Consider the following 27,326-nt stretch of genomic DNA (forward strand, 5'->3'; position numbering starts at 1 on the left):
AGCCTCTGGAACTGCCGATCTGCGGTCAACAAGGCAGAGTTCATCTCAGCCTATGCCTCCCTCCAGTCCCTCGACTTCTTGGCACTGACGGAAACATGGATCACCACAGACAACACTGCTATTCCTACTGCTCTCTCTTCGTCCGCCCACGTGTTCTCGCACACCCCGAGAGCTTCTGGTCAGCGGGGTGGTGGCACTGGGATCCTCATCTCTCCCAAGTGGTCATTCTCTCTTTCTCCCCTTACCCATCTGTCTATCGCCTCCTTTGAATTCCATGCTGTCACAGTTACCAGCCCTTTCAAGCTTAACATCCTTATCATTTATCGCCCTCCAGGTTCCCTCGGAGAGTTCATCAATGAGCTTGATGCCTTGATAAGCTTCTTTCCTGAGGACGGCTCACCTCACAGTTCTGGGCGACTTTAACCTCCCCACGTCTACCTTTGACTCATTCCTCTCTGCCTCCTTTCCACTCCTCCCCTCTTTTGACCTCACCCTCTCACCTTCCCCCCCTACTCACAAGGCAGGCAATACGCTCGACCTCATCTTTACTAGATGCTGTTCTTCCACTAACCTCATTGCAACTCCCCTCCAAGTCTCCGACCACTACCTTCTATCCTTTTCCCTCTCGCTCTCATCCAACACCTCCCACACTGCCCCTACTCGGATGGTATCGCGCCGTCCCAACCTTCGCTCTCTCTCCCCCGCTACTCTCTCCTCTTCCATCCTATCATCTCTTCCCTCTGCTCAAACCTTCTCCAACCTATCTCCTGATTCTGCCTCCTCAACCCTCCTCTCCTCCCTCTCTGCATCCTTTGACTCTCTATGTCCCCTATCCTCCAGGCCGGCTCGGTCCTCCCCTCCCGCTCCGTGGCTCGATGACTCATTGCGAGCTCACAGAACAGGGCTCCGGGCAGCCGAGCGGAAATGGAGGAAAACTCGCCTCCCTGCGGACCTGGCATCCTTTCACTCCCTCCTCTCTACATTTTCCTCCTCTGTCTCTGCTGCTAAAGCCACTTTCTACCACACTAAATTCCAAGCATCTGCCTCTAACCCTAGGAAGCTCTTTGCCACCTTCTCCTCCCTCCTGAATCCTCCTCCCCCTCCCCCTCCTCCTCTCTGCAGATGACTTCGTCAACCATTTTGAAAAGGTCGACGACATCCGATCCTCATTTGCTAAGTCAAACGACACCGCTGGTTCTGCTCACACTGCCCTACCCTGTGCTCTGACCTCTTTCTCCCCTCTCTCTCCAGATGAAATCTCGCGTCTTGTGACGGCCGGCCGCCCAACAACCTGCCCGCTTGACCCTATCCCTCCTCTCTTCTCCAGACCATTTCCGGAGACCTTCTCCCTTACCTCACCTCGCTCATCAACTCATCCCTGACCGCTGGCTACGTCCCTTCCGTCTTCAAGAGAGCGAGAGTTGCACCCCTTCTGAAAAAACCTACACTCGATCCCTCCGATGTCAACAATTACAGACCAGTATCCCTTCTTTCTTTTCTCTCCAAAACTCTTGAACGTGCCGTCCTTGGCCAGCTCTCCCGCTATCTCTCTCTGAATGACCTTCTTGATCCAAATCAGTCAGGTTTCAAGACTAGTCATTCAACTGAGACTGCTCTCCTCTGTATCACGGAGGCGCTCCGCACTGCTAAAGCTAACTCTCTCTCCTCTGCTCTCATCCTTCTAGATATATCGGCTGCCTTCAACACTGTGAACCATCAGATCCTCCTCTCCATCCTCTCCGAGTTGGGCATCTCCGGCGCGGCCCACGCTTGGATTGCGTCCTACCTGACAGGTCGCTCCTACCAGGTGGCGTGGCGAGAATCTGTCTCCTCACCACGCGCTCTCACCACTGGTGTCCCCCAGGGCTCTGTTCTAGGCCCTCTCCTATTCTCGCTATACACCAAGTCACTTGGCTCTGTTATAACCTCACATGGTCTCTCCTATCATTGCTATGCAGACGACACACAATTAATCTTCTCCTTTCCCCCTTCTGATGACCAGGTGGCGAATCGCATCTCTGCATGTCTGGCAGACATATCAGTGTGGATGACGGATCACCACCTCAAGCTGAACCTCGGCAAGACGGAGCTGCTCTTCCTCCCGGGGAAGGACTGCCCGTTCCATGATCTCGCCATCACGGTTGACAACTCCATTGTGTCCTCCTCCCAGAGCGCTAAGAACCTTGGCGTGATCCTGGACAACACCCTGTCGTTCTCAACCAACAACAAGGCGGTTGCCCGTTCCTGTAGGTTCATGCTCTACAACATCCGCAGAGTACGACCCTGCCTCACACAGGAAGCGGCGCAGGTCCTAATCCAGGCACTTGTCATCTCCCGTCTGGATTACTGCAACTCGCTGTTGGCTGGGCTCCCTGCCTGTGCCATTAAACCCCTTCAACTCATCCAGAACGCCGCAGCCCGTCTGATGTTCAACCTTCCCAAGTTCTCTTACGTCACCCCGCTCCTCCGTTCTCTCCACTGGCTTCCAGTTGAAGCTCGCATCCGCTACAAGACCATGGTGCTTGCCTACGGAGCTGTGAGGGGAACGGCACCTCAGTACCTCCAGGCTCTGATCAGGCCCTACACCCAGACAAGGGCACTGCGTTCATCCACCTCTGGCCTGTTCGCCTCCCTACCACTGAGGAAGTACAGCTCCCGCTCAGCCCAGTCAAAACTGTTCGCTGCTCTGGCCCCCCAATGGTGGAACAAACTCCCTCACGACGCCAGGACAGCGGAGTCAATCACCACCTTCCGGAGACACCTGAAACCCCACCTCTTTAAGGAATACCTAGGATAGGATAAGTAAACCTTCTCACCCCCCCCCCTTTAAGATTTAGATGCACTATTGTAAAGTGACTGTTCCACTGGATGTCATAAGGTGAATGCACCAATTTGTAAGTCGCTCTGGATAAGAGCGTCTGCTAAATGACTTAAATGTAAATGTAAAATTTCTCCAAGGACCAGGAATTGTACAGGGTTTAAGTTCAATGTTCTAATTCAATTGTTAAATGCTTAATACAAATAACAATCATTAATTGCAAATAACAGTCAAATGTAATTATACAAGGAAAGAAAGGTAGTGTTTTATGTCACACGATCTGTGATGACTCCAAACATTGAACTCATGAATTATGGACAATTCATTGTCTCTGCTGAAAGGGTAGGGCTACCGGCAGTGGTGTAGTGGAGGGTAAATGCAGCTAAATGCAGTTTACCCACCTTTTCAGAAAAATTTAACGTTCCCTATACTTTTAAATACATTTTTCACCGTGACCAGCAAATCAGAATTTACCCAACTATTTGTTTAACACTACGTCACTGGCTACCAGTAGGCCTATTTAAATTCATGGTAATAGGCCTACACATTGTAGCCTAGTCTAGTAAATTCACTGTTTTTCCCAGGACAGTTTCAGCCCCATTTTATGTCTCCCAACTTTTCAGGCAAAAAAAGGTCAATTTGGCAGCAAGACGTATCAATTAACGTAGGCCTAATCAATGGCAATGGTCGAATGTCATTAGGCACACCTTTTGGTGTTCTGTAATGTCGATTCATCAAATGGCGCGAGTGTACACGGTTTGGATTATTCTGGAGTGGACGAACATGCGCACAGGTAGCCTACTTTAATTTGGAAGTGATTTGTTTGACAATCAGATGAAAGCGGCATGTGCCACATTAAATGGTAATACATTTTAACGGTTAAATTATGCGCTTATTAGTAGGCTCATACAAAAGATCTGCTCAGTGATATCGCCAATGTGGACTTTAAAACAGTTTAATGGCTGCTCTAGGAGAAAACTGAGGACGGAGCAACAACATTGTAGTTACGCCAGAATGTCAAAGGAAGCCTGATAAAAAACATGTTTGCAAGAAGGCACTGAAGTAGTACTGCAGACAAATGTGGCACAGCAAATTAACTTTTTGTCATGAATACAAAGGGTTATGTTTAGGGCAAATCATTACGGAGTAGCAATCTCAATATTTTCATGTTATGGGTATGCTTGTAATAGTTAAGGACTGGGGAGTTTCTCAGGATATAAAAAATACAAATCCTAGAGGAAAACCTGGTTCAATCTGCTTTCCACAAGACACTGGGAGATGAATTCACCGCAGGAAAATAACCTAAAACACAAGGCCAAATCTACATTGGAGTTGCTTACCAAGAAGACAGGAAATGTTCCTGAGTTTGACTTAAACCTGCTTGAAAATCTATGGCAAGACCTGAAAATGGTTGTCTAGCAATGATCAACCAACAATTTGACAGAGCTTGAATACTTTTTTCAAGAATAACTCAAACGCTCCAGGTGTGGAAAGCTCTTAGAGACTTACCCAGAAAGACTCACAGCTGTAGTCACTACCAAAGGTGATTCTAACATGTATTGACTAAGGGGGTTGAATACTTATCTAATCAAGAATGTAATTTTTTTTTTATTTTTAACTTTAGCTCAGCATCAACATGCCTGATTCAACTAACCACTTAGAATCAGGTGTGTTGGTGCTGGGCTTGCAACACACTATGTAGCTTCCCAGGAGCAGGGTTTAAGAACACTGCTGGAGCCAAACCATTTCCAGAACCTCTGTGTGAGGACTGAACAAACTAGCAGAATTCTTTGCTAATTCCAAATGGGTTTCCAGGTGCCCTGCAATCTAAGTTAAATGTCAGAAGTAATGAGACTTCTCCAATCAATGAATTTGAATTTAAGAGAAGATGAGAGGAGTACCGGAACGTGCCACACCACTCCTCTCCTAATATCAGGCAGCGAGCCAGCCCTACCGACCACTGTGGAGATACCAGCCTTAAACGCACTCTCACCCCGCTCACCGGAAATTCAATTTGTTCCGTCTTTCATCCTGGTGGATGAAAAAAGCAATTATTCACAGTGCACTCTTTTCACAATCTGTTTCTTAAAAGATATCTCTTCTTTCTACCGCCTAACGAATAAGCCTCCAGATTAGTGCAGTGCGCGTTCACAGGGAGGGAGCGTTCCCACGGTTCGTGGCGTCAGCCACCCACGACTCGTGGCTCTACGTTTTTAACGGGAGCCGTCGGTCCACCGTGACCAGACCTGTCAATCACTTTGAGAGACGCCACCGTCAGGTGAGAAGAGAGGCGGGAACCACGCATCCCTCAATCTCTGCCCCCACCCTGCGGCGATGCTAACAACGGGGAGATAATGATTTGCTAGCAGGGAAGGAGCACGTGACACAGAAACACTTCCTCTACACCTATGTTGTATCTTCCTGTTCTTAACAGGGCCGTTTGGGTGGTTGGTTGGTAGAGAGAAGAGTCCCTGGGAAAAGAGAGAGGGTTAAGGGAGTAAAGAGAGAGCACAGCTCCAATTTACACCCGGGGTATTAGGTGGAACCTAAGTGTGACCGTGCAAAGTGCCTGGGAATCGTTTCATAGATTTATCCTGTCAATCTATTCAGAGACCAACTTGACGGAGCGTAGTGTGGAGAACAGAGAGCGCAGAGCTAGCGCCTCATGTTTGAGTCATGTCCTGGCTGCATTCTTAAAATGGCTGTATGGAAGGAACAACACCTGTTGATTGACTGAAGACGTGGAGATGCCCTGTAGCCTGCTACTTAAATTGGAACCTTCCTCTCGGATGATAGGGATGTAGAGCGTCTCTCGTTGCGCGCACACACCCACACAGTGAGGGCAGACTGGGGTCTCCAACAGAGCACGAGGAGACGATATTAGGCTGGGAAATCAGGAGCATCCATCTGAAAAGGGGGAAAGTGACACCAGCAAACCCAGAAAAGGCATGAAGGGCCTGGGGAGGATTAGGGGCCAGTCCCCCCCCACATCTACTCTTTCTCCTTCCTTCAATGTCAGTCTACACCACTCCTTTACTCTGCCCAAACCTTACTTCCCTCAACAGCATTGACTAGGGCCTATTAAATTGACTGGTGATTTTCTCCCATCTGAGAGACAGAATTAGTCTCTAATGTTGAGTGCTCTGGGCTTGGGAGCGACAGAATGAAGGGATGAAAGGAGAAAGGGATGGATTAAAGCAGTGTGCAAGGAAGCCTTGGAGATGAGCGTGTAGTGTGGCTGGGATTAGGAAAGGGACATTGCCAGTTATAATGCAGCTAGGAAATGACTGGAGGGATGGCACTGCTTAAAATGGTCTCATTGAAGATAACATAAATGGATGAATGGCGTTTTCACAAGACAGTAAGCTGTGGAAGGGCATTGTGCTTAAAATACAACACACAATCACTATTACCCAACTCATTACTTTCATACTCGGGGATATGTTCAGCATTACTTAGAGAATAGAGGTAAAACACACACACACACACCATCCCTTACCGTGAGTCGATGTTGATTGACCACTAGTGTAGGTGGTGGAGGGGTCTGTGGACTCTCCTCTGTCCCGTCAGTTGATGCCTTTGACTGCTCTGATTGTCTCGTTCTACACTTCCTCCCCTTGGAGCAGCCTGGAACAGGAAGAGAGAACAGGTATATGATACAGCCCACCTACAATCTCACCTTTGACCTACATGTTAATCGCCATCATTTATCCAGTTATTAGACCATAATGAACCATAGCATATCCATACGCCAAGGCTTGTTTGGATGAAAGCAAAGGCCTGACAATCAAAGATGAGGAGAATAGCTGCCCCTCTACATTCAGAGCCTGTGATCTGTCGGCTTATAGTTTACTGCTACCAGCGTCCGTGGTACTACACTGTCTGTAGGATCCAAAAAAAGCCACAACAGAGGAAGCAGAAATCTCCCTCGGCCACCTCTACTACCCAGGCCACCCAAATCACCAAGTTGCTCCGGGGTTCCAGCTGGCCCCTGATAATCCACAGCCCTGAGTCGTTAATCACACATACAGGCCTATTGGCTTGTCCCAGAAACCACACACACACGTACTGTAAAGTTGTATTGTATACGTACGCATACACACGCACAAACTCACAGGCCTATCGGCTTGTCCCAGACACTACACGCCACTAAATGAACCGCCAAGAAAAAAAATGAGAGAAAAAACCTTGTGAATTTCTTTGCAGTAAAAACTGTTTGAGGATAAATCTTAAGAGTGGTTTTGGATAGTCGACAAAGGTAGAAGACCTCAGACTTTTGAGGGTTTCATTGAAATATGCCGTCTGTGTAGACTTAAGGATCGTATTTCATATTTCACATGCCATATGTCCTGGATAATTCACGCCCTGTCGTTTTAAAAGCAAACCTAGTGTAAATCAAATATCTTGGATGACAATCAATAAAATGATGATATTTCAGTTCTTTTACAGTGAATGAAAAAGTAATGCGAGGTTAGGCTGACTGTGCTCAAGTCTGTGTGACGTGTTTCTGTCTGGTGCTCTCGGAGAAAGATCAGAACTTGCCATCTATACTCAGAGTAACTCGCATTATTTAAAAGTCTGAGTTAGACATGCATATATCAAGTCAGTATTCTTCCCCAAGACAGCGATGAGTGTGGTGGTGCACTAGGAATAGGCAAAAGTTAACCACAGATAACCCCTCAGTACCTTCTCTGTCCTGCTCCTCCTTGCCAGTCTCCGTGTCTCCTGTCCTCCCGTCCTGAAGACGGCGTTCCTGAGTTCCTCTGCTCACTGCAAATGCTGACACTTCCCCCTCTGACGCTTCACCTTCGACCGCTGTAGGCCACTCTGTCTCAGAGCTCTTGAGGGCCTGGGAATCCAGGCTGTCCATGGACTCATTCCCGTTCACACACTCCCGAGGGACAGGGGGTGCTGTGGCCGGCGTGGGGACTGACGACTGCTGCTCAGTCTTGGACTGGACCTCGTCGTCTTTAGGCTGGACCTTCTCAACATCCATGGGCTGGAAAACTTCCTCCTTAGGCTTGGCTTGGGGGTTCTCACTTTCGGCTTGGGAACCTTCATCTTTAGATGATGACCCCTCACCTTTAGACTGGATCTCCTGAGCTTGAGGCTCCTTGTTTTTACAATAAGACTCACTTTTAGACTGGGGGTCTTTGTCTGTGGATGTAGATTTGGCTTGGTCTTCTGTAGTTGGTGTCTCGTCCTCCTTGGGCCCAGTCTCTGTTCTCTGGCCCCTAGGGGCCTCATTGGAACTCTCCTCCTCCGTGGAGATGCCATATGTGTGAGGGTGTGTGTGGTGTCCGTTGGGCTGAGGGTCCATGATGTCACAGGAAGACTCTTCGTCCTGAGTCAGACAGGAGTCGCTGGGTACTACCGTTTCCGGCTTAGGCTCTGCACCTTCATCCTCTTCTTCCTCCATTCCCTTCTTGTAGTTCTTCTTCTTCCTAATGATGCCCCGCCCCCAAGATGGCCGCCGACGTGCTTTCCTTTTTATGTGATCTGGAAGCAGAGAGAAAAAAGATGTATTGTAAGTTCAGTCACATGGAACACAGAACTTATGCTAGTACAACCACACCAGACTCTACTACACGGGTTCTGCTCGCACACACCAGTCTCAGCTACAGGAGGTGCAGGCTTTTGTTCCAGACCTGGTCTAACACACTTGATTCAATTAGTGGTCTAAATAGAAGACCATGATAAGTTGATGTGATGACACACAGACAGAATCCTTACAAATGGGCCTTCATTAAGTGGTAATTCACTGGAGTGACATGAAAGTGGACCAACTAACAACAAGCAATTGAGTTGCCCTGTTAATGCTCCCTGCCAGGTCTTAAATGCTAGGGAGGCATCAGATGTCCACTCCATTGCAGTGGTTTGTGTGTGTGGCCTGTGTTCCACGCGGAACAGGAAGGCAAGGTTAGTGGGCCCCATAGAGGGAGGCTGTCTGGGAGTAATTGCTAGGTGGATGAGGCAGGCTACTGAACAGACAGACAGAGAGACAGAGCTCAAACCTCTAATTGAAAACAATTGAAAGCAGCCACAGATGTGCCCCATATCTCAGCACCAAACTGGATTTGCCCACTATTCCCTCTCATGGGGGTGGGGGGAGAGTCCTATTACTATCCAGTTAAAAGGTCTGGCATAATGGTTTGCCACCCCTCCCTCACTATGGTGCAGAGGTCCTGGTGGAAACTACAGTATTTCTGGTGTGAGATGTTGACTGTATTTCACTCTGTGGTTGTAATCAGAGAGCACTGCCAGAGAGAGAGCAGCAAAGAGAGAGGAAGAGAGGAGACGAAACAGAAAAAGGAGAGGCGAGCAGGGCTATTGCTGTAGGGACATGACTGATGGTGGAGAGCAAAAGTATACCATCTGAGAAAGTGCAGTAAAAGTGTCACAGGGCACTGGCAAGAGTGCCTGACGCAGTGAAACTTCAGCAGGGCCAGATTCCACACGCTGTCTTTTTCAAACCGCAGCCACAGGGTGCATGCCAGGCCAACAGTGTGTGTGCATGGCGATGAGGGTGTGTGTAATGCATCAGCCTCCCTGCCCAGACAAGCGTTTGAACCTGGCCATGAGTGGACTAGGCCTGGGCCTGTCAGTTCAGTCAAAGCCTCCCACATAAACCCGTGGTGAGTCTTTGGTCTCAAAGGCATCAAAAAGGCCTTTAAAGGGGAGATCCTCCAACAGACACATGCTAGCTTCCTCACGATTCTGTCTATCCTAATGTTCAGAAGACATTCATCTTCTCAGTCTCTGAACTGTGCCCCATCACTTAACCCTTCACACTCGGACACGTATACTGGTTGAAAATGACAGATTAGGGCACTGATAAGAGCCTGAAATGGAACACAGTGGCTGTACAGTAACATGCTATAAAGGACATCAGTGCTCAGCCTCAGGGCTGTACGTGTTTGGAATGACAACAATTCTGAACTTGAGCACTGCACGCGACAAGTCGCCACCCCCCATTTTTGAATTGTACCTTTATTTAACTAGGCAAGTCAGTTAAGAACAAACTCTTATTTTCAATGACGGCCTAGGAACAGCGGGTTAACCGCCTTGTTGAGGGGCAGAACGACAGATTTTTACCTTGTCAGCTTGGGGATTTGATTTTGCAACCTTTTGATTACTAGTCCAACGCTCTACCACTAGGCTACCTGCTGCCCCAATTGGGCAACTTTTGCAAAGTTTTGGTTGTCTGAGCGAGGGAAATGCTGAAAATTGAGAACAGTACATTCAGAAAGTATTCAGACCCCTTAACTTTTTCCATATTTTGTTACATTACAGCCCTATTCTAAAATGGATTAAATTATATTTTTTCCTGATCAATACACACACACACAATACCCCCAAAATCAGGTTTAGAAGTTTTGGTAAATGTATATAAAAAAATAATGGAAATATCACCTTTACATAAGTATTCAGACCCAAAACATCACTGCTCTAGAGGAGATCTGCATGGAGGAATGGGCCAAAATACCAGCAACAGTGTGTGAAAACCTTGTAAAGAATTACAGAAAACGTTTGACCTCGGTCATTGCCAACAAAGGGTATATAACAAAGTATTGAGAAACTTTTGTTATTGACCAAATACTTATTTTCCACCATAATTTGCAAATAAATTCATTAAAAATCCTACAATGTGATTTTCTGAAATGTTTTTCTTCTAATTTTGTCTGTCATAGTTGAAGTGTACCTATGATGAAAATTACAGGCCTCATCTTTTTAAGTGGGAGAACTTGCACAATTGGTGGCTGACTAAATACTTTTTTGCCCCACTGTATATCTTTAACCAAAGCCTAAATGAGTGTGTGTGTCTGCAGATGTGGAAGGAAGCTAAAGTAATTCCACTGCCTAAAAATAGTAAAGCACCCTTTGTTGGCTCTAACAGCTGCCTAAATCAGTTTGGTGGCTGTTCTTAGAAAATTGATTGTGAAAATTGTATGACTAAATACAATGCCATTTTTTCCAGAGAACAACTTCTACTGCACTGACACAGTTGACAGACGATTGATTAAAATAAAATGATACTATAGTTGGAGTTGTATTGTTAGATTTCAGTGCAGCCTGTCGTTATTGAAGAAACTAACTTGCTATGGCTTTACAGCACCTGCAATCACATAGTTTTTATCCAATAGAACCCAGAGAATGTTCTTCTAAGCAAGCTGCTACATCATCAGATATGTACAGCGCGGTGTCCCTCAGGGCAGTTGCATTGGGCCATTACTCTTTTCTATTTTCACAAAACACCCGAAGTCAGTGAGCTCACTGAAATTCTAAATAAGGAGTTAGTCAGTATCAGAAAGGGTAATTAATAGTGTTATTAAAGACATCTAAAACTAAAAGCATTGTATTTTGGTTCAAAACATTCTCTAAGACCTAAACCTCAGCTGGAGTTGTGCATAATGGGTGTGACCATTAAGCAAGTTGAGGAAGCTAAACTCCTAGGTATAACATTGGATGGTCAATTATCATGGTCAAATCCTATTGACAAAGTTGCTGTGAAAAAGGGGAGGGGTATGTTTTATAAAAATATTTTCTGTGTTTTTGACACAAATCAACTGTACTAGTTAAGGGTCTTGTCCAGTTGGGGCCAAGTGCAGCATATAAAGACCTAGCAAAGCTGCAGCAGGCTCAAAATAGAGCAGCACGCCTTGCCCTTAACTGCACATATAGAACTAATATCAAACACCTGCATAAGTCTTTCCTGGTTGACAAGAGATTAAATGCGTCACTTCTAGTTTCCATGATAAATATTAGTCATGAAAATGCCAGATGGTCTGCATAATCAAATAGCATTCAGCTCAGATACCCCACAAGACATGTCACCAGGGGTCTCTTCACAATCCCCAAATCTAAAATGAATTCACAGCAACGCACTATTATACAGAGCCATGATCGCATGGAACTCCCATCTCCAATTCCTCAAGAAAACTGTAAAATTACCTTCAAATATGGATTAAACAGCAGGGACAGTGAGGGGACCTAAAAACACAAGCTAACATAGACAAATGTTTTTGTTGTATTGTTTGTATTATTTTTATTGTATTGTTTGTATATTGTTGCATTTTAAAAATGTGTGAATGTCCTTGTCTATCAGTGTTTTGTTAGTTGTCATGTTTTTGTATTTTTTTGTGGATCACAGGAAGAGTAGCTGATGCCTATGCAAAAGCTAAATTGGATCAAAATAAACAAACTCGCGCTACATCCGTAGATGTAGGACGTCATTGTAAAATAAGAATTTGTTCTTAACTGACTTGCCTTGTTAAATAAAGGTTAAATAAAAACGAAAAATGAAAGTTGTATGCCAAGATAGGTGTAGACAAGGTAACCAAACTAACCACATATACAGCCAAACAGCAAAACCATTTAGTTGACCGGTCAATTTCTTTGGTCTACAGGCTGTAGGTCGACCGAGATTTCTTTAGCCAATCAGTCGCAATTTATCACACACAAAAAAATGTCATGGTGCACAAGACACCTGTCTTGGGAGTCTAATCCATTGCTGAGGCCAAGGGAATGGCACAGTCGATCAATCGAAGACGTGATAGTGAAATTGTATATGGTTCTATTATGTAAAAAATAATAATAATGCAACACTAAATAAACTATTAATGCGCTCTCTCTCACATTGGATGCGGTTCTGAAACAATCTGCAGTGCGCAGTAGAATTGGCGCCTTTTCCTTTGTTTCTATGTGCATAATAGAAAAGTTAACCAGCATATTGGGATTGATAATGCGGCAGAGGCATCAGAGATGAGGAAACAGCCCTTAGCCTAATTGTCTAAGAATATTGAGGAGAGGGGAAACCAACTTTATTAGGTCTATAATCAATAGGCTAACTGTTAAATGTCTATAAATCAACCATATACACTAAAGATCAACATTCAACATTTTTTGAACATCTACTCATTCAAGGGGTTTTCATTTCTACATTTTAGAATAATAGTGAAGACCTCAAAACTATGAAATAGTGTTAAGGGGTTAAAAAATATATATATATTTTATATTTGAAATTCTTCATAATAGCCACCCTTTGCCTTGACAGATTTGCACACTCTTGGGATTCTCTCAACCAGCTTCATGAGGTACTCCCCTGGAATTAGGGCAAGGCGGTGTGACTATAGAAAAAACGTCTATCGTTTCATATTGTGCTCTATCGTTTATTTCATTGTGTTGCAAATCACTCTTTAAGGCAATATTTTTCATCAATTGGACAATGCTTTACATGCCGTGTGGAAGGAAATTTGCAACAAACAAACATGGAAGAGAGTGAACGTAACAAAATGCACAGAGACATGGAGCTCGTACCTAAAAAAGGGGCAACTTCAGTCGCATGGATGTGGTTTGAGTGTGAAAAGTCTGACACGGACCAGAAAACAGTCTACTGCAAAATGACCGGTAGTGTACATCTACAGAAAAAATACAGATCTTGGTTCTGTTGGCAGTTTGTTTAATAGCCTACTGATTCCGTGAGCACCGAGCTTCATGCAACGGCACAATGTCAGATAAAGCAATTTCACAGCTTGGGGTGTTTTTAATCATTGCTATGCTGTAATAAAATGCGGAAACATTTTTTTGTAAGAACAGACTGGTATTAATTTATTTTGTGTTTACACCGTTCCAAACAAGCAGAAAAATAATATTGTAATCTCACAACACCTGTTTGTCACACATAATATGAACGCAACTCACTCCTTTCCCTCCTTTTTCTAGATCTTATTGTTATCACTAGTAGGCTTTGTATAGCCTTGTAACCACCATCGAGCTGTAGGCCTAAGAGGGCATCCTGTTCAGTCTTACTACCCTAACTTACTTAGGCTTACAGTATAAACTCAGCAAAAAAAGAAACATCCCTTTTTCAGGACAGTCTTTCAAAGATAATTCGTAAAAACCCAAATAACTTCACAGATCTTCATTTTAAGGGGTTTAAACACTATTTCCTGTGCTTGTTCAATGAACCATAAACAATTAATGAACATGCACCTATTGGAACGGTCTTTAAGACACTAACAGCTTACAGACGGTAGGCAATTAAGGTAACAGCTATGAAAACTTAGGACACTTAGGCCTTTCTACTGACTCTGAAAAACACCAAAAGAAAGCTGCCCAGGGTCCCTGCTCATCTGCGTGAACGTGCCTTAGGCATGCTGCAAGGACTGCAGATGTGGCCAGGGCAATAAATTGCAATGTCCGTACTGTGAGACACCCAAGACAGCGCTACAGGGAGACCGGACAGACAGCTGATTGTCCTCGCAGTGGCAGACAGGTGTAACAACACCTGCACAGGATCCGAACATCACACTTGCGGGACATGTACAGGATGGCAACAACAGCTGCCCAAGTTACACCAGGAACACACAATCCCTCCATCAGTGCTCAGACTGTCCGCAATAGGCTGAGAGAGGCTGAACTGGGGCTTGTAGGCCTGTTGTAAGGCAGGTCCTCACCAGACATCACCGGCAAATAGTGCTCTTCACTGATGAGTTGCGGTTTTGTCTCAGGGGTGATGGTCGGATCAGCGTTTATCATCGAAGGAATGAGCGTTACACTGAGGCCTGTACTCTGGAGAAGGATCCATTTGGAGGTTGAGGGTCAGTCACAGTCTGGGGCGGTGTGTCACATCATCATTGGAGTGAGCTTCTTGTCATTGCAGGCAATCTCAACGCTGTGCGTTACAGGGAAGACATCCCCCTCCCTCACGTGGTACCCTTTCTGCAGGCTCATCTTAACATGACCCTCCATCCAGCATGACAAGACCACCAGCCATACTGCTCGTTCTGTGCGTGATATCCTGCAAGACAGGAATGCCAGTGTTCTGCCATGGCCAGCAAAGAGCCTGGATCTGAATCCCATTGAGCACGTCTGGGACCTGTTGGATCGGAGGGTGAGGGCTAGGGCCATTCCCCCAGGAAATGTCCAGGAACTTGCAGGTGCCTTGGTGGAAGAGTGGGGTAACATCTCACAGCAAGAACTGGCAAATCTGGTGAAGTCCATGAAGAGGAGATGCACTGCAGTACTTATTGCAGCTGGTGGCCACATCAGATACTGATTGACACATTATTCCATTTCTGTTAGTCACATGTCTGTGGAAGTTGTTCATTTTATGTCTGTTGTGTAAATATTTGTAGGAACATAACATTAAACATGTTAAGTTTGCTGAAAATAAACGCAGTTTACAGTGAGGACGTATTAAAATTCTGAGTTTATATGCTACTGTATCAATCAATCATTAATTAGTTCATGCCATCACACAGCAGAAGACATTCATGCTTTGAAATGCAATCAACCATTTTAGTTGAGAAATTCAATAATAAAGGGAGCTTTGAATAATTAGGATAAATATTAAATAAACTGCAATTCACGTATGAATGCAACTTTTTAGTCGGCTGTAATAAAAAGGCTTTATATTTTTTCCCATTTGTAACAGAGTCTGTTCTCTTATTTAGTGTTGTTTACACTGTTCCAAATGGTCAGAAAAGGTAATATTGTAATCTAACATCAACTGTTCACAGGAGAGCAGTTTGAACGAAAATAATATATTAAAACAATAAATCCAAATATGTTGAACATGCTTTAATAACAAACTTGCATGCCATCTGTAAATGTGAATAAAATGGTTAAATTTCGAGCCTTGTTGGTTAAGCCACAGAAAAAGATGGCAACGTTCCCACTCATGATTGGCTGAGATAATGAGTGGGCTGGACATGCCGACTCACCATATTCAAGGTGTCTGTCTATTTGAGCTCGTCAGTCTGTTGGTAATCCTGTCGAACAGTTCTTTAAAAATATATATATAAATCTCTCTCTCTATATAGTCAGAAAGGTGTATTATAATATATATATATATAAATATTTATTATTATATTATAATAAATATTTATATATTATAATAAATAAATATTTATATATATTTATATATATATAATAATAAATATTTATAATAAATATTTATATATATATAATAATAAATATTTATATATATATTTATATATATATAAATATTTATATATATATATAATAAATATTTATATATATATATATAATAATAAATATATATATATATATATATATATAATAAATATTTATATATATATATATATATATATTTATATATATTTATATTATACTATATATTTATATATATATATATATATTATATATATAATATAATATATTTATTATATATATATTATATTTAATATATATTATATAATAATAAATATATTATACTATATATTATATAATAAATATATTATACTATATATTATATAATAAATATATATTACTATATATTTATTATATTCTAATATATATATAATAAATATATATTATAATATAAATATATATTCTAATATATATATAATAAATATATATTATAATATATAATAAATATATATTATAATATAAATATACATAAATATATATTATAATATATATAATATAAATATATATAAATATATATAATATAAATATATATATATAAAGCAATGGAGAAAACACCCGTCTCCAGATTATTATATATATATATATATATATAAAAAAACTAAGTGCAACCGTGGTATGGCATTCCTGACAAGGAGACGCGTCCATCATGCATGATGATGTATACAGGGAAGATAGCTAGCCACATTTTCAGATATTACATGTTTCTAATTTTGACAACATGTGGTTTCATTTCGACCTAGAGTATACTGGCTGGCTCCCTAGCTGGCGTTATTTGTTTCCCAGAGCCGGTTTCTTTTCTAGTTAGAGCTAGCTAACATTGAACCAGCTCGTTAGCTCCCAGCACTGTGGCATTGTTGCCACTTTGTTCATTGTTGTTTAGCTAGCTAACGTTAGCTGGCTGGCTCATTAGCTAACGTTACGTGATGTGTGTGATCTTAAACGTTGTTCACCTAGCTAAGTTCATTGTTAGCCAGCCTGCTGTTTCCCAGAGCGGTTTGCTTTTTTTAGTTAGAGCCTAAAGTTTCACTCGTTGAATATAGCCAGCGTCAGTAAATGTCTGCAAAAAAAGCGTAATGAAATTGTTGCCAGCAAGAGCTAGCCGTTTTCTTGTTATCCAGAGGTAAGCAAATCATTGGGGCTAAAGATTAAGATTGTGAATGATGCTGTATGGGTGTAGACCGAGCTCTTCACTAGATATCAAACCATTCAAAGGCGATATCCTCAAGTACGTTTACAAGTTGATCAACTTTCAAAGCAGAATTACTTTCCCATTGTTCCTCAAATGCAGTGTATGATATATTATTTTGTAGCTCAGTTTACTTCTATCCAATGTAAAAAAAAATACAATTAATTTTTGCTACATAAGACCGAATCCAGGCGGATATCACGCCTACTTCACAGGAGAGCCATTTTAAAATAAACTTGTTTTTAATGTGCCTTAACTTTTAGGCCATATGTAAATACGAATACAATTGTTAAATTACGAGCCTAGTTGGTTTAGCCACAGTTTAGCCTTCCTGCTAGCCATGATTGGCTGAGATAATTAATGGGCTGGACATGCCGAGAGACGAGTTTGGATTGGTCTGCATATAGCCCGTTTCTGTCTATTTGAGCTGGTCAGTATGTGTAGGTAATCCTTTCTAACGCTGCTTTTTTTTATATCACGTAGTAGAGCTACATAAGTGTTGCACTCCACTTTCTGGAGGACTGAGTTTTGAAATCAGTGGAATTTGATTATGATAGCTCAAATCTAGAACCGCCTTTCTATTTCGCAACAAAGCCTCCATCACTCACGCCGCCAAACTGACTATCCTACCGATCCTCGACTTCGGCGATGTAATCTACAAAATAGCTTCCAACACTCTACTCAGCAAACTGGATGCAGTCTATCACACAATGCCATCCGTTTTGTTACTATACCACCCACCACTGTGACCTGTATGTTCTAGTCGGCTGGCCCTCGCTACATATTCGTCGCCAGACCCACTGGCACCCAGGTCATCTATAAGTCTATGCTAGGTAAAGCTCCACCTTATCTCAGTTCACTGGTCACGATAACAACACCCACCCGTAGCACACGTTCCAGTAGGTATATCTCACTAATCATCCAAAGCCAACACCTAATTTGGCTGCCTTTCCGTCCAGTTCTCTGCTGCCAGTGACTATAACGAATTGCAAAAAATCACTGAAGTTGGAGACTTATTTCCCTCACCAACTTTAAACATCAACTATCTGAGCAGCTAACCGATCGCTGCAGCTGTACATAGTCCACCTGTAAATAGCCTAACCAATCTACCTCATCCGCATACTGTTATTTTATTTACTTTTCTGCTCTTTTGCCCACCAGTAGCTCTACTAGCACATCATCATCTGATAATTTATCACTCCACTGTTAATCTGCTAAATTGTAACTATTCACTCCTTTGGCTTATTTATTGCCTACCTCCTGATGCCTTTTGCACACACTGTATATATACTTTTTTTACTGTCATTGATTTGTTTATTGTGATATTGGCTTGTTTATTATTTACTCCATGTGCAACTCCGTGTTACACTGCTTTGCTTTATCTTGGCCAGGTCGCAGTTGCAAATGAGAACTTGTTCTCAACTAGCCTACCTGGATAAATAAAGGTGAAATAAAAAATAAGGGCAACCACGGCATCCGTGACACAGAGGGAGAAGCGTCCATCCACGTATAATGGATAGTCGAGCTAGCTAAATTTTCAGATACTACACGTTTCTAATTGTCAGTAAAGGCCTTTTCATTTCAAGTTAAAGTGTACTAGCTAGCTAGCTAATGCTAGCTGGCTGGCTGGCTAGCTAACGTTACGTGTATGATCTGGGTAGTAATATTATTAGCATCTCAGAGCCATTTGCTTTGCTAGTTATAGCCTAATGTTAGCTTGCTAACATTGAACCTGGTTGGTTAGCTACCTGCAGATCCATGCATGGTAGTAACGTCATGAGTTGGGATTATGGTTCATTGTTTAGCTAGCCTGTCTAGGACTGGGGTTCCGCTAGATAAAATTATTGTTAATCCAGCCACAGTGTCTGATATCAAAAATGTTTTACAGTGAAAGCTCCAAACGATTATGTTAGGTCACCACCAACTCACAGAAAAACCAAGCCATATTTCCATCCAAAGAGAGGAGTCACAAAAAGCACAAAGCAAGTTAGCTTGGGTGCTGTTAGGACAGAATGCTTGGATTAACCCTACTTCTCAGCCTCATATGCAAATCCTTAGAGATGGATGGGGCTAAAGTTTAAGAGGGTGTGAATGATGCTGAATGGGTGTAGATCTCTCCAGCAAACATATAAAGGCCATTTTCTCAAAAGTGGAGTAACAAGTTTATCAACTTTCAAAGCAGAATTACTTTCACATTGTTCCTCAACTGTAGTGTATGATAAACCATTTTCTAGGTCCGAGTCTCTACTTTTAGCCAATGTAAAAAAACATTTAAAATGTTGCTACATAAGACCGAATCGAGTGGTTATACATGTCTGGTTAACACAATGTATGTGTCTGTGTACACAAAGGCTATCAGCACTTATCTCGCAACACCAGCCCTGGCACCACCAACCAAGCACGTTGCCAGGCTACACACCATTCAGGATGGGAGGAGGGAAAGGAAGAACAGGGGAGAAGAGAAAAGAGGGAGAGGAGTGAAGTGGAGTCCTATGCCAGACGTGCCACAGTGACCAGTATCTATAGACTGTGGTGCCCATGTTGGGTCCTTCCCAGGCAGGGGGCGGGTGACCGCTGGCACAGTGATAAGTATGAGGCGGGGTGCGACTGGCATGGATACCTCCTGCCAACCGGAGAAGGGATGTGATCAGGACGACACAGGAAATCAGGGAGAATCCTACCCCTGCAAAAGAGTGGGTAGAGGTAGGGTAAAGTAGTGGGATACAGAGGGACGAGACTCTCCTTCATGCCTCACTGGAGCATGGCACTGACTGTTACTCTGCTGGAGGCATGGGACCAGAGATGGACGACAAAGAGAGACAGCACGATGGAAGAGATATGGATGGGGAGATTAAGAGAAAGAAGAGCGAGAGGAGGGAGTGAGGGATAAAGTGGCAAAGGCAGAGAGACCTCAGGAGCAGCTCAGTGCCATTTTGGATTTTCTGGCGTGTAGCTGTTTTCCAAAGATGTGGCTGGTTTTTGACCACCGGTTTGTATTTGCCCTTCAGAAGTTTGATTTCATTTATAAATGTCACTTATCTTAGCAGTTATTAGTCATAGCCATGCTGTGGATTTCCAACATAGTATAATAACCTTTACGCATGCACACGCGCATACACCTGTCCTCCCCCTCCCAACACATGCATTATGAAACACCAACACACACATCCATCCATTGCGGTCCGGACCAGTTAAGGGCGCTGGAGTCGTGGTGAGGTCAGCACTTTGAAGCCAGTTCTCAGGGTAGAAAAAGGTCAGACATACGGTGTGCGTGTGTCCGAGTGTGTTTGTGATAGAAAAGGTGAGACAGAATGGCAGCAAATGAGTTGTCATCTCCAGCTCTTAAATAATGCATGGGAATTGTTGGAGCATGAACGCTCAGCCACAGACTGTCGGTAGAAGAAAGAGGGATGGATGGATAGATGGATTGGAGGGATCCTCTGCTTTGAATAGCACAGCACTTTGTAATAATTAAAAGCACCAATGCATGCATGATTCATGGGGCGCCAGGAATATTTAGAGCTACTTACCGTCTGTACACACCCGACAAAAATCACACACACCTTCCTTCTACCCTCAGCCTGTCACTCTTCAAGGACATTAGTTGATACAATGTAGAAGTATATTAGATGTAATAACCTTTATATTTTACAAGACAGGTGAATAGAGCAGTCTTTTACTACAATGACCAAAAATACAAAGCAACCATTTCGAATATTACAGTTTATATAAGGAAATCTGTCAATTGACAAAATCATTTGGCCCTAATCTATGGATTTCACATGACTGGACATACAGATACGCATCTGTTGGTCACAGATACCTTTAAAAAGAAAAATAGGGGTGTGGATCTGAAAAGCAGTCAGTATCTGGTGTGACCACAATTGGTCTCATGCAGCGCAGAATCTCTTTCGCGTTGAGTTGATCACACTGTTGATTGTGGCCTGTGGAATGTTGTACAACTCCTCTTCAATGGCTGTGCAAAGTTGCTGGCTATTGGCGGGAACTGGAACTCGCTGTTGATCCAACGTGATGGAAGAACTGGGACATTTTCAGCTTCCAGTAATTGTGTACCGATCATTGTGACATGGGGGCGTGCATTATCATGCTGAAACATGCAGATGAATGGCACGACAATGGTTGTCAGGATCTCGTCACGATATCTGCGCATTCAAATCGCAGTCGATAAAATGCAACTGTGTTCGTAGTTCTCTGGCAACAGCTCTGGTTGACATTCCTACAGTCAGCATATCAATTGCACGCTCCCTCAAAATATGAGACGACATCTGTGGCATTGTGTTGTGTGACAAAACTACCTTTTATTGTCCCCAGTTTCTTGATATGCCACACCTGTCAGATAGATGGATTATCTTTGCAAAGGAGAAATGCTCACTACAGGGATGTAAACAAATATTCAGCTCATGGAACACGGGACCAACACTTTTCATGTTGTGTTTATATTTTTTGCTCAGTATATGTACGTACACTGACTAAATAAAATACCAAGAAATAATCTAAATTAAATCCAGTTTAATTCCTAGGAAGCACTGCCATCCTGTCCCTCCTGTTAAGGATCGGAGTTCTGTCAACGGGACAGTTGTAAATCATGCAGCACGTTATGTCAAGATTGGAGATTTTAGAGAAACAACAAACGTCAGTACATAAAGTGTCTTATATTGGCTGAAAGCTTAAATTCTTGTTAACTGCACTGTTCAATTTAGAGTAGCTATTACTGAGAAAAAAAGCCATGCTATTGTTTGAGGAGAGCTCCAAACAAAACACTTTTTTCAACGTGATAGGTTTGATAAATTCACCTGAAATGTGTCACGCCTTGGTCTTAGTATTTTGTGTTTTTGTTATATAATTGGTCAGGCCAGGGTGTGACATGGGTTTATTTTGTTGCGTTTCGTATTGGGGTTTGGGATTGCGGCTAAGTAGGGGTGTCTAGCATAGGCTTGGCTGCCTGAGGCGGTTCTCAATCAGAGTCAGGTGATTGTCGTTGTCTCTGATTGGGAACCATATTTAGGTAGCCTAGGTTTCACTGTGTTTTGTGGGTGATTGTTCCTGTCTGTGTTTGTTTTCACTAGATAACCTATACAGCCTTTCGCGTTCCTTTGTTGTTTTGTTACTTAGTTATTTCATGTATCGTTCTATTTTATTAAAGAACACGAGTAACCACCACGCTGCATTTTGGTCCGACTCTTTCAACAGACGAACGCCGTTACAAAATGTGTACTTACATTCTGAAATCTTCCTCTGATTTATCATCCAAAGGTTCCAAGTGATAACATGAAGTGTCGTTTTGTTAGATAAATCCTTTTTCATATCCTGAAAAAGGTCCATATAGCACGCATGATCGATTTTGTATTTCCACTCGTTCAATTTGCAAAGAAAGGAATCTGAAAATGCCACCCTGTTCCTCAGAGATCCTAGAAGGTAACACGACTTTACGATTTCATTAGGGGTGTAGTATATCCAATAGGACACCATATTTGGTCCGAGAGCAACGCCTTCATGGCACGCCGATGACGCGGGCGGCCATCACTTGAACGACTATCTTTGTCAAATAAGCACCAATCGGGGTCAAACAAAGCTAGCGAGATAGGCAATGAGCTGGGCTTTACGGGAGTATCCGGAAAACATGTATATGTTGTAAAATGTAGTTACTAACCTTGTACGATAGCATGCCTTTTCATTTTGGACAAAAATTATAAGCATATTCAGAGTTTTGAAGTTATGAAAACTGGTTGTTTTGCAAATTGTTGAACTTGTATGGCTACTAATACTTGGAACGCTACATCAAAGTCCAAGTATACAGATTTGACGATATTCTTGCAGACAAATGGAATATGAATGTGAATGTCTTTTTCACAATTTGCCCAAATGTACCTGGGGACTTCACACTAAAAGTCTTGAAGATCAGTCATACTCCAAGTTATCCATCTGAAACGTTGCACATACACGGCTGCCATGTTGTGGACACTATCAGAATTACAACCAGAGTGATGGCTATAACAGTGACCTTTCTCTTGCATTTCAAAAGATGGTGGTAAACTTTGTATTTTCTTCTACATTCAATTCACATTTCCAAACTTCAAAGTGTTTCCTTTCAAATGGTACCAAGAATATATATATCCTTGCTACAGGTAGTTAAATTTGGGCTTGTCATTTAGGCAAAAAATTATAAAAAAGGGGGCTATCCCTAAGAACATTTATTCAGGACAGTTGGTTCAACACAGCACAACTCGTTGCCCCACTATCTCCTATCAACCATCTTGTCAATTTGGAATATCAACATCTGATATCAGTTTCCTCGGCTATATAACCTCATTTAAAAAATATGCATCATTGGGGACAGTTGGTCTGTTCTCCACACACAGCATGCACACACGCTCTAGCTTCCTGCCTACGTTCCGCCCCTCACACACTCTACCTGCTCCTCCGCTGGTCAAAAACACTGGACAGAGACCCCCTACCAGTCACTAAGCTCCCGAGCCATGGTTACCTAACAATGAACCACACGTTTCCCTTCTGGTAGCATCTGCGTCTCTAAAGCTGTGGTGTCTGTAAGTAGCTAACAGGATTTTGGGCGAAGGCCATCACCTACCCCATGCTGGGAATATTATTAAACGGCTGAAGCCAGGAAGAAGATAAGGCGTGTCTGTAATGTGTGCGTGACATTGTAGGTTCTGGTTTACAGTATAGGGATAGGCGATTCTTGCCTAAAACACACAGTCTGATTCGACCGATTTCATACACAGCCAGTCATCTGCACATCATCCAGAAGGCGAGGTCAGTACAGGTGCATCAAAGCTGGGACCGAGAGACTGAAAAACAGCTTCTATCTCAAGGCCATCAGACTGTTAAACAGCCACCACTAACATTGAGTGGCTGCTGCCAACACACTGTCATTGACACTGACCCAACTCCAGCCATTTTAATAATGGGAATTGATGGGAAATGATGTAAATATATCACTAGCCACTTTAAACAATGCTACCTTATATAATGTTACTTACCCTACATTATTCATCTCATATGCATATGTATATACTGTACTCTACATCATCGACTGCATCCTTATGTAACACATTTATCACTAGCCACTTTAACTATGCCACTTTGTTTACTTTGTCTACACACTCATCTCATATGTATATACTGTACTCGATACCATCTACTGTATGCTGCTCTGTACCATCACTCATTCATATATCCTTATGTACATGTTCCTTATCCCCTTACACTGTGTATAAGACAGTAGTTTTGTAATTGTTAGTTAGATTACTTGTTGGTTATCACTGCATTGTCGGAACTAGAAGCACAAGCATTTCGCTACACTCGCATTAACATCTGCTAACCATGTGTATGTGACAAATAAAATTTGATTTGATTTGATCTGTCCCATGCTTGGAATATTATTTAACAGCTGGAGCCACCCACACACACACCCACACACACACCCACACACACACCTAGCCCACCTTCCAGCTCCATTCCCAGCAGGCCCTAGACAGACAGCTTCATTGGAATTGACTGGAGCTCAGCCTCCATCTTGTTACATTAATGAACTATTGATCCACTGTGTTCTCTCCACCTCCTCCTCTGATAGAGGGGCAGAATAGTCAGGGCACTGCATGGCAAGCATTTAAGACTGGCACCAGATTTTTGCCTATCGAGTTCTACTGGTGCTACAAGAGAAAGAGAGGGACCCGAGAGATGACGAAAGAGCGGGAAAGGCGCCAAACGAGAGAAAAATAACAAAACAGGGAGAACAAAAGAGAAGGCAGCCCCAGGGTGATGGGGCAGACAGCAGTTTGTCACATCATGTGCCACCAGCTGAAAGGAGACGATCAATAAATGATCCCATCCTTGCTCCTGGAAAGTCACGTTGCTCTCCCTCACACAGTTTGCCCACAGTTTGCTCTTGTGATGCACGGGACAAAAAATATGTATAGTTACATATCGCAATATTGTTCAGGAAAATAATACTGATACTTTGACTCCCAAGTATTGATTAGTCAACATGTTTGCTAGGTATCATTAGCTTGTGCTAGTCGGCTGTACCGGAGTCAAAACATTCATCCTAAAGGTAATGGATAATGCTCAGAGGGCCGGTCCAACCAAGACCCTGGCACAGAGATACATGACAGGATGTCGGCAGGCAGCCTCAGTGATCCATCCATCCATCCGGTCTGGAGGGTACCACTCTGCTCCTCTTCCTGCCAAGCCTCACTTGCCACTGGGAGATAACTGGCTGACCAATGCAATCCTCTCTGGGCACAACAGCTCATCAGGCTTCAGACTACACAGCAACCGCACAACTCAGTCAGTAGGCCTTAGGATGCACACACACAAGTTCACAAAATAATAAATACTCTAAAGGACCCGAGATGACACAGAGGACACCCAGGTCAAAGGACAGATGCCCCACACTGGGACCAGGAGCCAGCACTGTTGACCATGTCCCGTCACATACACACTTGGGCTGATCCCAATTAGTCGGCTGTTTACTTGATAGGCTGTTGGTCGACCAATATTTTTTTGGGTCAAGCTGTAGCAAATACAGTATAGATACAGTACCAGTCAAAAGAGTAGACAACTATTTATTCAAGGGTTTTTCTTGTTACAATTTTCTACATAGTAGAATAATGATGAATACATCAAAACTTTGAAATAACGCATATGGAATCATGTAGTAAGCAAAAAACAGTTAACCTTATATTTTATATTCCTTAGAGTAGCCACCATTTGCCCTGATGACAGTCCTGCACAATCATGCCATTCAACCAGCTTCACCTTGATTGCTTTTCCAACCGTTTTGAAGGAGTTCCCACATATGCTGAGCACTTGTTGGCTACCTTTCCTTCACTCTGCGGTCCATCTCATCCCAAACCATCTCAATTGGGTTGAGGTCGGGTGATTGCAGAGGCCAGGTCATCTGATGCAGCACTCCATCACTCTCCTTTACAGAGTTACCAGCCTCAGAAATTGAAGCCCAAATAAATGCTTCAGAGTTCAAGTAACTGAATCATCAACATCAACTGTCAGAGGAGACCGTGAATCAGGCCTTCATGGTCAAATTGCTGCTAATAAACCACTACTGAAGGACACCAATAAGAAGGAGAATTGCTTGGGACAAGAAATACGAGCAATGGACAGAACGGTTGAAATCTGTCCTTTGGTCTGATTTGAGACGCAGAGTAGGTGAACGGATGATCTACGCATGTGTGATCCCCAAATTCATCAAAAAAGTTAGCTTATAACAGTGAACCTTTTTTTGTGGGATACACAAGGCAATTCTAGGTCTTGTGGCATATTTTGGTTCAACTATCCCCGATTCAATGGAATTGCAACCCTCTGCATGCACAGTGCACTCTTCCATCACATGTGCAGCTGATTCTCAAGATCTTGCACACTAATGAGATGCTATTGAGCCGACACTACTACACTGTCTGAGTCAAGGACGGCATGCTTTCTTTTTTGATTAGAATACTGGGTGGAGTGAATATATTTTATATGACATGATTTTTTGTTAACTCGTAAAGAGTAGCATATAACAAAGTGTGTTTAAATAATTTCTAACTTGGTAACAATTTCTGCTCGTTAGTTTTTGCATCCATCAGGGTTTTAGCTTGCTTGAGTGTTAATTCATCTGTTTCCATACACGTTTCATTTTAAAACATTTATCTTACAAATGAGTTGTTTAATCCAACTGCTTATCTGTACATTATTATTTATTATTATTATTATTATTATTATTACATGGAATTGTATTTGTTGTTTTACTCATTTTTTTCTAATCTTAACAGGAAAATGCCACGGGCACTGATGTGTGGAGACATTTCATAGCAGCTAATGTAGAAGGAAAAGCGTACATTTGCAAATACCGTGCCAAATCATATGTGAAGAATGCAACAAAGATGCAGAATCATCTGATCAAGTGCATACAGTTCCCTCAGCGCTCACAACAAGCAACCTCTAACAGTCCCTCTACTCTATTCGAGGTGAAAATGATGAATCAGACACCTTACATAGCGACAGCTCATCTCCTGGAAGAATATGTTTTTTAACTCAATGAAGGAACGTAGTCAGAGAAACGCTGGTGAATGTCTTGCTCGAGCTGTGTATGCAACTGGTTCACCTCTGATGCTCACAGGCAATGTGTATTGGAAGAGATTTCTGAATTTTCTTCGCCCAGCATACACCCCTCCGAACAGACATGCTTTATCTACTCATTTGCTGGATGCAGAGTTCAGAGTTCTAGTGAAGGTCAAGCAAATCATAGAGAAAGCAGACTATTACAATCATCTCTGATGGTCAAATGTTCGTGGGCAAGGAATAATTAACTACATCTCCACCCCTCAA

General features: G+C 42.8%; 1 protein-coding gene across 3 annotated transcripts in view; it reads right to left on the bottom strand.

Annotated features, from left to right (window-relative positions):
- LOC123991007 (ATPase family AAA domain-containing protein 2B-like) overlaps positions 1-27,326 on the bottom strand; it is a 121,776-nt gene that overhangs the window by 17,792 nt on the left and 76,658 nt on the right. Inside the window, exons 25-27 of one of the 3 annotated variants that reach the window (XR_006830738.1) lie at positions 7,505-8,317; positions 6,318-6,445; positions 5,541-5,725 (exon numbers count right to left, since the gene is read on the bottom strand). Coding sequence is in view for 1 of the 3 variants with exons in the window: in XM_046292105.1 (XP_046148061.1) it covers positions 6,318-6,445; positions 7,505-8,317 (941 nt within the window). In the remaining 2 variants the exon portion in view is untranslated. Of the gene's footprint in view, positions 1-5,540; positions 5,726-6,307; positions 6,446-7,504; positions 8,318-27,326 lie in introns of all 3 variants that reach the window. The other 2 variants (XR_006830737.1, XM_046292105.1) reach the window with 2 other exon arrangements.

This window comes from Oncorhynchus gorbuscha, linkage group LG12 (genome assembly GCF_021184085.1).
Source record: "Oncorhynchus gorbuscha isolate QuinsamMale2020 ecotype Even-year linkage group LG12, OgorEven_v1.0, whole genome shotgun sequence".
NCBI lineage: Eukaryota > Metazoa > Chordata > Actinopteri > Salmoniformes > Salmonidae > Oncorhynchus > Oncorhynchus gorbuscha.